The 11,546-nt window shown below is 35.9% G+C and overlaps 1 protein-coding gene across 1 annotated transcript; it reads right to left on the bottom strand.

Annotated features, from left to right (window-relative positions):
- Window positions 1–1,971: 1,971 nt before the first annotated feature.
- Window positions 1,972–2,785, bottom strand: AIF1 (allograft inflammatory factor 1). The gene is given in 5 exon segments (XM_051996214.1): window positions 1,972–2,013; window positions 2,016–2,067; window positions 2,376–2,463; window positions 2,466–2,537; window positions 2,752–2,785. Coding segments are annotated over 5 exon segments (288 nt in total).
- Window positions 2,786–11,546: the final 8,761 nt, after the last annotated feature.

Genomic DNA, 11,546 nt, shown 5'->3' with positions numbered 1-11,546 from the left:
TTAATGTAAATATATTCATAGGAGTCAAATCCGGAGGATGACAGGCCGACTTTCTGTGGTATTAGCATGATTCATTCCAAGTCCTGCTGTATGTATAAAGATACATGTGAGGAGACAATCTGTGACCTGCGCAGGTCATCTGTCTTTGGTGTCTCTCAGAATTGCCTAGAATTCTACGAGGTTAAATGACTTGAGCTCGGGTATTTCTGGCCTCTGGGACAGGTTTGCAGCCACTATTCCTTGCTGCCTCTATGCCAAGTAATGAGCAATTCTTAACCTTTTTGGTTTGGAACTCCTTTATAGTCTTAATTATTGAGGACAACCCTTTTACCCCACTAAAACTCTGCCCCAACAGTTTTTGTTTATGTAGATTATAGCTAGCAAGTAGTTACCACATTGAAAACCAGTGTCTTAATATGACGAAAATCGTTTTTTACTTTCAACACAGCCTGAGAATCACTGCCGTAGCTAATTCTTATATACAAACCTGATGAAAGCACATAAGTCAGCTACTTTGTCAGTGTTGTTCACCATACTGTATGCAATCAGTGAAGAAATGCAATATCATTTGTATGACATTGTTTTAAAGTTATTTCTTTTTTTAAAAATTGAATTCCAAATTCTCTCTTTCCCTCCAGTACCTCACTTATATATATGATGTCAGGTAAAACATTTTCACATTAATCATTGCAAAAAATATTTTAAAAAAAACAAGAAAAATAAAGTGAAATAAATATGTTTCAATCTATACTCAGTTCATTGGTTCTCTCTCTGAGGGTGGATAGCATTTTTCTTTATGAGTCCTTTGAAATTATATGGTATAGGGACAGTTAGATAGAACACCAACCCTGAAGTCAGGAGGACCCTACTTCAAATCCATCCTCAAACATTTAATATTTACTAGCTGTGTGACCCTAGGCAAGTCAATTGACTCAGCAAAATATATATATATGCCACATAACGAGAAGTAATTTCCTAGTGTACTTAATATATTATAACAGATTTTCAAAAGATGACAAGCAAGACTCCCTCAATTTTATTCATAACTTTTCCTTTACTTTAATGCTGTGCTCCAACCAAATAGGAGGAGTTAGTGGCTTACTCATTGTCACAAAACATTTTCTGTGATCCTACCATATCCTACCTAGAGAGAGGCCTAAGTAGAGTACTGTACTTGGATGGAGAAAGGAAGATCTCTGCCAAGGTGTATAAGCATGGGCAAGTCACTCAATCTCACCAAACCTCAGGAAACCTTTAAGTTTAGTAGATCTGTTGCTCAAGAATGTTCTCACATACATTAAAGGGTACTGTAGAGGATACAAAAATAAACATGACCCAGTTCTTGCCTTCACTGACTTAACAGTGTGGTAGGGGAGATATCTTCAGAATATACTTCCAATTTCAATACAAAAAAAGTTCTCTCAATGACATCTGTACCTACCTAATCTTTGAGGTCCATCACTACTTGTATTACCTGCTCTGTGAAATGATCCCTCATGTCCCACTTCAATCCAGAGTAACCTCTACCTTCTCTGAACTCCCCAGAGCATTAATTAGCATCTGGGGAAGGTCTTGTATTAATTATCACTTTAAATATATGTTGGTATCTTTTCTCATCAATCCAGAGAATCAGTAAGATATAGGAAAAGGTCATTAAATGTGGAGTCAGAAGACTTCATTTGGTTCAAATGGATGCGGGCCAGTTAATACTTTCATTTTCTACCTGATAAGGCATATTTCAGAGCACTTAATAAATTCCATAAGCTGAGTAGATAATATACTTTTTATCAATTGATTACCTAAGTAAAAGGGCTCTTTTACCCTATCCTAATTCATTCCCCCATCCCAGATAAATCAAATATGCTTAATTTTGAGGGGGAGAGTATGTATTTGATTCAGTTTTTTTTTCCAGTTTCAGTGTCCTATTTTGGGTGGAGGAAATGAATCCCCTGAATAATACCCCCCACTCTCTCAAGGCAATTCAGAGATTGCTTTCTTGGCTGGTTTTATGTGGGTGGGTGTGTTGGTTTCTCTTGTACTCTGTTTTTCTCCTCATACATCAGGATCCTAAATTGGAGAATTGGAAAGATAGAAGAGTGGGAATGGGGAAGAATCTGCTTGACAAAGGAGTAAAGAGAGTCAGAACCCAAGTGAATTAAAAAGACACAAGTTGGGGTTTGAAAGCAACCAAGGATTTCAGAAATATGAAAGAAAGTAAAATTAGTGGAAGGGAAAAGAACCATATCTTTGTTGGGGAGAGTGAACCAGAATAGGGAAGTTGTCTTTAGGAGGTCTGGGGAATGGATAGGCATAGAACCCAAATGATTTAGATGAAGAATATGGGGGATCCAAGATAGTTTATGGGGGTATGATACATTTTAAGAATGGCTGATCTCTTGCCTAGCATCAACCTGAGGAAATCCAGGTAACAAATGGTCTCCCCAGGGCCATCTGCCACTCTCTAATTAATTTCTTCAGCTCTAGGTAGCTCTTAAAGATTCCTAGTTTCTCTAGCATTCTCTTCAGAGACCTTATATTTTTCAGAGTGATTGGAAAGAATCATACAACTTCATTTCCATGAAGTAGATTCTACCCTCCCCAGTGAGTAGGACAGAAACAAACACAAGGCTAGTAGTTTGGCAAAGACTCAGGATAGACCATGCTCCCCCATTCTTAGACGTTTTTAGAAGAATATCACTTCCTTCCACCCCCGGGGAAAGGGTGGGATGGGGATAATTACCCTATTGTCACCAATATTGCCTTCTCCGTTTAAGTCAAACTCCATATATTTCTCTGAAGAGGTTAGCAGAAAAAAAAGAGCAGGGAGGGTGAGAAGATTGCATTTATGATGGAGGACAGTAGAGACAGAAGAGACAGATTATGGCTAGAGAGTGATTGAGAGGGGTAGGGTTGGAGAAATGGGATGGGAAGTAGGAACCATTAGGAAAAGTGCAGGGGGGTGGGAAGGAGGGAAACAAATAGTTGCTATTGGAAATTAGGTTTGAGTGCAAAGATCATGTAAAACTAATGTCCATATTAGTCATATTTTTAAAAATAGTAAGAAAAGTAAAGTGAGAAAATTATACCTCAATTTGCATTCATCAGAGTTCATCATTTCTTTTTTTAGAGATGGCTGACTTTTTTCATGAGTCCTTTGTAATTGTCTTGGATCATTATGTGATTAGAGTAACCAAGTCTTTCACTGTTGACTATTATTACAACATTGCTGTTACTGTACACAATGATCTCCTGGTTCTTTTCATTTCATTTTGTATCAGGTTATATAGTTCTTGCCATGTTATTTTCCTTGACATCTGAACTGCTTTTTCTATTGGGGGCTTCTTTTCACTTACATGTCACAAATGAAAGGTGGTCCTTCTGTATGGTATTACTCCCTAAGATCTGGCGCAGTTGATGAAATTTTCTAAGTAGGTAAAGTAGCAAACCATTACAATTATGTTGGTTCCATTCCAAACCTCCTGCAGTAATTTATTAGTTAGGTAAATATATAGATCCACCTCACATGTGGATTACTGTAGTTTTAATAATTATGAAATCGAGGGATGTAAATCAGAAAAGTTTCTTATATGCAAAGAAATAGGCTTCTTTTCCCTTTTCCCTTTAGCCTACTTGCAGGAGAGCAAAGGTCACATACATTTCTGAAGTTCATAGACAATGGGACAGGGCAAGAGGTTGTGTATCATTCTTCAGAAAGAAATATAGAGAGATCAGAGACTTTTCAGACCCCGAGTCTGATTGCTAAACAGGATTCATAGCAGTTTATGATAGTTCAGTTAGTAAGAATGCTCAACTTGGAATCAAGAGAACCTGAGTTCAAATTCCTTTTCAAATACTTATTATTTGTCAAGTAACTCTGTGTGCCTTGGTTTCCTTACATATAAAATGGAAAGAATAATATCTACCTCTTTGTTGTAATAATACCTACCTGTTTGTGAGGATGAAATGAAATAATATTTGTAACAGTACTTTGCAAACTTTAATAAAGTACTATATAAATGTTAGTAATTATAATAATTTTCATCATCATCACTATTGTTATTATTAGAAGTATGGTCCTTAGCAGACTCTGGGTGGCAAATTCTCCTCATGTGATCTGGATTAGTACTAATAGTCTGGTAGATACCCCTTTGGTCATACCTGTAGTCTTTCAAGTGTCATAAATTGACAAAAAGAGAGAATGGTCATAAATTGTAGCCAGGATCCCTTTTATAATGTTCCCTGTTATAATGTTCTCTGTCACAGAGAATCTACATGATCAAAGGGCGGTGTGATTAGAAGGATCTCAGAACATGTTCTACCCTAGCCTCACTAAAATTGTTTTGGTCTTATGGAAAGATTCTTTTAAAAATAAAAATATAAATTTAGTTTGTAGTAGCCCTTTTTGAAGTGCCAAGGAACTGGAAACTGAGTGGATGCCCCTCAGTTGGAGAATAGATGAATAAGTTATGGTATATGAATAATATGAAATATTATTGTTCTATAAGAAATAAATAGCAGGATGATTTCAGAAAGGCCTGGAGAGACTTACATGAACTTATGCTAAGAGAAGCGAGTAGAACCAAGAGAATATTGTACATAGCAACAACAACATTATGCAATGATCAGTTCTGATAAAAGTGACTATTTTCAACAGGGAGGCAATTCAGGCCAGTTTTAATGGGCTTGTGATGGAGAGAGCCAACTGCATACAGAAAAAGGACTGTGAGGACTGAGTGTAGATCACAACATAGTATTTCCATCTTTTTTGTTGTTGTTTGCTTGCTTTTTGTTTTCATTCTCATTTTTTTCCTTTTTCATCTGATTTTTTTTTTTTTTGTATAGCATGATAATTGTAAATATATATATATAGAAGAATTGCACATAAGGGGAAAGGAGAGAGAAAAAAAATTGGAACATAAGATTTTGCAAGGGTGAATGTTGAAAACTATAGATTTTGAAAATAAAAAGCTAAAAAAATTAAATATTTATTTTTACATGCATTCATAATCTGGCACTTCTACTATCCTAAGTGAAGAGGAAGGAAGGAAAGGAGGGAGAGAGAAAGGAAGGAGGAAGAAAGGAAGGAAAGAAAGAGGGAGGGAAGAACAGAGGGAGGGAGGAAAAGGAAAGAAAGGAAGGGGAAGCGAAAGAAAAAAAAAACACCCCAAACTTTCATTATAGTACAACAATAACAAAAAGTCCAAATGCATAGTCCAACAAAAAAAATTCTACGTTTACACATCTGAAATTTTTTCTACATTTTAATTTCATCTATGTGATAGGAGGTGAGTGGAATGTTTCATCTTCAGTCCTCTGGAATTGTGGTTTATCTTTGCATTGATCCAAAGTTTTTCAAAGTTGTTTTCTTCTACAATGTTGTTGTCACCTGTATAAACTATTTTTCTAGATCTGTTCACTTTAATTTGCATTAGTTCATTGAGATCTTCACAAATTTCTCTAAAACTGTCTGTTTTATTATTTTTAATATCACTAATATTCCATTATGTTCTCATACCATAATTTACTTAGCCATTCCCTAGTAAGATATTTCTTCATTTTCTAATTTTTGGCTACTATGAAAAGAACTTTTATACACATTTCTTTTTACATATAGATTTTTTTCCCCTGTATTTCTTCAATTTCTAAAGAGTATATGCCTAATTTTGTTTTCTTTTTCAGTTTTTTTCCTTTTTGATCTGATTTTTCTTGTGCAACATGATAATTGTATAAATATCTATACATATAATGGATTTATATTTTTTAAACATGTTTAACATATATTGGATTACTTGCCATCTAGGGAAAAGAGTGAGGGGAAAAGAGGGAAAAATTTGCAACACAAGATTTCGCAAGGGTCAATATTGAAAAATTATCCATGTATATGTTTTGAAAATAAAAAGATGCAATAAAAAATAAAATTTTAAAAGAAGAGTATATGCCTAGTAATGACATCATTATATCAAAAAATTTGCATAACTTAGTATCTTTCTTGGGCATAGTTTGAAATGACTTTCTAGAATGACTACATCATTTCAGAATTCCACCAGCACAGTACAGCAATGTACCTGTTTTCCTACAGTCCCTTCAACATTTGTCATTGCCTTCTATCATCTTTGCCAGTGTGTATGAGTGACTGTGTGCTTAATTTGCTTTTTTATTGATGATTTTTGATACCTTGGGTTTCATCCTTCATCCTGTTTTTATATTTTATTTATCAAATGGGGAATGATTCTTAGTTTCATAAAATTTTATTAATTCCCTTTGTATTCTACCTAGGAGACCTCAATTAAAGAAACTTGTTACATAGATTTTTCCCTCCATATATCGGTTTCCTTTCTAATTTTAACTACATTAAATTTGTTTGTATAAAAACTTTGAAATTTTATATGATCAAATTTGACAATTTAATCTTGTGTGATCCTCTTTTTTTTTTTTTTTTTTTTTTTTTTGCTTATTAGTCACAAACTCTTCTATCCATAGTCTGAAAGGTAATTTCTTCCTTGCTCCTTTAATTAATTTGTTATGTTATCTAAATCTATTTGGAGCTTCTCTTGGTAAAGATATAAGGCCTTATGTAAACCCAATTTCTGACAAACTGCTGTCCAGTTTTCCCTGCAATTGTTGTTAACTAATGAGACCTTGATAGTGGAAAGATTCAGAGGCAATCAAGACAAGGCAAAATTCCTCTAAGTTATAAAAGCAAAACCATTGGTGAAGAAAAGTAGGGAGTAGGGACATGACAGCCTGATCCTATGTAGTCAGTGAGATAATATTTGTGTTCTTAGCACAATGCCTGCCCTATAGTAGATACTATATAAATATTTATTTCCTTCCCACTGCCTGCCTCCCCTTCAATACCCAGTGGTAGGGATTTTATTGGACTAACTCTTAGACTGAAGGCCCTTGGGAGAATTGTATTCCTAACCAATCCAGGACCACAAAGGTTCAGAAGGTTAGATGAATTTTTGGCTACAGAGATAACTTAATTAGTTGACTAGATGATCAACTATTTAATTAGATGAGTAGAAGGATGGTAACATATTTGTTCATTTCAAACTGAAGAAGGAAACTAGTTCTATTGGTTGGTTGTTTACCTTTATTCTTGAAGAGGACCAAAATGACATTATTATGTTGTAGCCAAAGTACAGTGGATCTAACTGTAGCTGATCAAATTATTATAAATTTGGAAAGTTCTGCCACAGGTTGAATACAAACAATTCATATGAACATATGAAGTAGAAATATCTCTAAATTTGCACATCTTAAAATTTCTTTTGAAATACTTCAATTCTGTTGGAGCACTCATAGAGCACAGTGCCTTCTTTGAAGTAGACATATCATGCTGGGTGGTCTCTTTACCAATGTCTCTCACGTGATGCAGTCATTTACAAAGTTCGTATTCTTTCCAAAGATTGTCCTTTATCACTTCTTCTGACCATTATGTAAGCACCTGCTTTACATGAATTCTCTGTAAAATAGTCTTTTAGGCAAATGTACATTTGGCATTCTAACATTCTAAAAATGTGGCTAGTCCATCAGAGTTGCACTCTCTGCAATAGAGATTGAATGCTTGGCAGTTTTTCTCAAGAAAGGACCTCAGTGTCCAATACCTTATCTTTTCAGATGATCTTTAGCATTTTTCTAAGGTAATTCAAATGGAATCAATTCAGTTTCTTGGAATGGCCCTGGAATACAGGCATACAATAATGTGTTCAGTGCGATGGTTCTGTAGACCTTACATTTGGGAGATGTAATACCTTTTCTCTCCTACACTTTCCTTTGGAGCCTCCCAAACACTGAGTCAGCTCTGGCAGTACATGTCAACCTCATTATCTATGTAGACATATACTAGTATGTATATAGTTTTATATATATATATATATATATATATATATATTTATTTACAACCATATATATGTATGTTTGTATATTATACATGTATATAAGTGAACTTATCTATAGTATTCAAAAATATTTTCATTTGCTGTAACTGATGAAGGGTTTATTGTTGATTGGTGAAGAACCTGTGTTTTCTTGGTGTTAATTGTCAGGCCAAAATTATACAAGTAACACAGAATCAACCCCACTTTGTTACATTTTAGTTTCAGAAGCTGAAATGAGTCAACAATCATGTGAAAAAAAAATCAAATATCAACTTTCTCTATACTTTAATCTTCACCTGTAGTCTTTTCAAGTTAAATAATTTATCATCAGTGTGGTAGCTGATCTTGATACCATTTTTGACCTTGTTGAAGACATCTGATGACAATGCTGAAAATATAATAAAAAAGCATGGGAACAAGCATACAACCTTCCTTTACTCCACTGATGACTGGGAAGTCATAAGAACCTGAATCTACCCTGAACCCTACCAAAAACTTATACATCTCATGATCTTCTCATCACCAATACTGTCTTACATTAATTAGAACTTGTTCTAAAATTGACATAAAATACTGAGAAAGTTCTCTGGGCAACCAAATTCTGACATAATTTTCCACAAGCTCTCCTGATTGATGGTATTAAAGGCCTTGGTCAGATTAACAAATGTTGTATACAGACCTTTGTTCTGTTCTTGGCATTTCTCCTAGAGTTATCAGCAGCAAATACCATATTGACCATTCCTTGGCCCCTTTTGAAGCTCCAGTGACTGTCAGGTAGATGACCATCTTCCAGGTGAAGGATCAGTCTATAAAGAACTTAGGCAAGAATATTGCCAGCAATAATTACCCGTGTTTTCCCCATAATAAGACCTATCCCGAAAATAAGCCCTCCCCTTACTGTGTAAGATTCCTCTAAAATAAGCCCTCCCCCGAAAATAAGCCCTATTGAGATTGCTACTGTAGTGAAGGTGATCCCCTGTGCTACACACTACATTACCGTACCCTCTGTATGTACCGTTCACCCCTTCTCCCCCGGCGAAACGCACGCCGTGCTCTGAGCTACATCCAATCAGAGCTGCAGCAGTGAGCGCGTCTCCTGTTCTTCCCCAGTGATTTTCTTGCTGGTGCCATTGAGAGCAGTGCCACGGAGGAGAGCTGAGGCAGGACAACATAAAAACCCAGTATGTAAGCAAGAGTGAGGGGGCATGATGGAGGATAAAAGGGGCATGATGGAGGATAAAAGAAGAACTCAGGGGGCATCATGGAGGATAGAAGGAGCACTCAGGGAGCATGATGGGGTTAAAACATTATTGAGGGGCATGATGGAGTGAAAAGAAGGACTGATGGTCATAATTTTATTATTCTGTCTGCACGGGTCACCTGTGTTTTGGCAATTCGTTTAGATGGAAAGAAAGCCACACCTCTAATCATCAGTAAGGGCAAGAAAGATAAGATTGAACGTGTATCAGGCATTTACGTTCTTGAAACCGAAAAAGCCTGGTGTACACAAGCCGTTACAAGAAAGTGGGTTGATTTAATGCTGCCACTTGTTATGCGAGGTAACCAAAGAGGTCTGATAATCTGGGATTCAGCCAGCACTCACCCCGCTAAAGAAATGAAGAACTTCCTTGCAGAGAGAATAGATCAAGTAATGATTCCTGCAGGAATGACTGCCTATCTCCAGACCCTTGATATTGCAATAAACAAGCCATTCAAGGACCATTTGTGCATGGAAGTCAATGACTACATTGAAAATAGAATGGAAAGAAATCAGCGTGGAAACTTTGTGAAGCCCTGTCTGCAAGAAGTCGTGACTTGGGTGAAGAAGTCATGGGATAAAATTACTGATAGCTGTGTCGCCAAGACACTACGAGCAGGTTACCTGGACAAGACATGTTCATTTAAAGAGAGCTATATTGCTGGACATGACAGATTGGGTCCACTTCTTCTGCAGGCAATAGAGGCACAAGACATCCAGGACGGAATTCAGGGTATGGACACTTATGATGATGTTGTTGAAGAAGATGACATGACCATTATTGAATAAAGGTACTTTTTTTTTTTCACATTTACCTGTTTATTAAAATTGCTGTCAATGTTCATTAAAATAAGCCCTCCCCTGAAAAGAAGCCCTCTGGTGTTTTTCTGTCCAAAAAAAATACGACAGTGTCTTATTATCGGGGAAACACAGTAAGAGAAAGACCCCATCACCACCACCACTGTGATTGTGGATAATGTAGACATTCTTGGGGGGGGGGAACCTCCTCTTGTCATATAACCCAGAAAGTTTTACTCAGTTTTTATATTAGCAATGGATTCCTCCTCCCTCCCCCCAGAACAGTATAAATTTTGGCTGGAGTGGAATCAGTATCAGGTGCTTTGCCACAAGCCAAATGGCATTCAAAACTTCTTCAGTTAGAAATTTGACTAGAGAGGGATTGACTTTAATCTGAGGTTATTGAAATTCAGCATTGATTGGTGACAGTCTGTTGAGAACACTATGGAAGTGTTCAGCTCATCTCTTCGGAATCATGCCCTTATCACTAATAATTGTAGCTCCATCAGCATTAAAAAGTTGAGAGGCACCATGTATCTTTGGTCCATAAATAGCCTTTAGAGCATCATAAAAACACTTTAGATTGTTACTTACAGCAAAAAACTGAATTTCATTTGCTTTCTTACTGAGCCACAGAATCCTACATTTCTCTAAGCTTTACTTGGGCTTTAATTTTTTTTTTTTTTACGTTAAACATGGTAAAATATATGTAAATCCAATATTTATACAATTATCTTGGTGCACAAGAAAAATCAGATCAAAAAGGAAAAAAAATTAGAAAGAAAATAAAATTCAAGCAAACAATAACAAAAAAAGTGAACTTTTCTCACTGGGAGAAGCACTCCAATCTATTGACACTACTTTTTCATAGTTGTTTTGTCTTTTGTTGAATGTGAAGATTTAGATTGGAGAGGATAAGTCTGTGATCAATCTGGCACTCTGTATTTTTATTACTCTCACATCCTATTTGTCTTTTCTCCTTAAAATGACATAGCTGTTAAATGCCAATGTTTGCTGTGAGGACACATCCATAAAATTTTGTCTGGGTAAATGGAAGACAATATTGGTGATGAGAAGATCAATGAGATGCATAAATCTTCATTAATAAGTTCAATGCTAATTTGGAAGAAAAGCTAAGCCCACACATAGTTGGCTACAGTGTAGTAGAAAAGGAATGGGTAGCTTTCAGAGATTTGATATACAACATTGCATTTATTCATCTGGGCCAGAACATTTATAAACATCAATACTGGTTTGATGAAAATGGTTCTAATTCCATTCCTCTCTGACGTGTGTTGGTCTGTTGCTTTAAAGTCACCCAGCCACCCCCTGCTCAGATCCTGCTAAGATTCCAATAGTTATGGACCAGTTTTTCTTCAACTGTGTCTAAGGAGTAAACTTCACACACTCATTTCCATCTGCCTTACTTACCATTGTATTGTAAGTGTACTTGACTTTTGTCTTCCATTCTGCAGTCATAGCCTAAGGACCACCTGTCTTTTCTGTTTTGTAGCAGAACTTCCTTAGATGGATTTTTAACTTTCCTGATTGGAATAGAGCCATTTATTTATTTAACTGTTTATTTATGTCTCTTTATTTATTTATTT

Source organism: Antechinus flavipes, chromosome 4 (genome assembly GCF_016432865.1).
Source record: "Antechinus flavipes isolate AdamAnt ecotype Samford, QLD, Australia chromosome 4, AdamAnt_v2, whole genome shotgun sequence".
Lineage (NCBI taxonomy): Eukaryota > Metazoa > Chordata > Mammalia > Dasyuromorphia > Dasyuridae > Antechinus > Antechinus flavipes.
The sequence above is the reverse complement of the archived record's forward strand: the minus strand, read 5'-3'. Positions and strand labels throughout refer to the sequence as shown.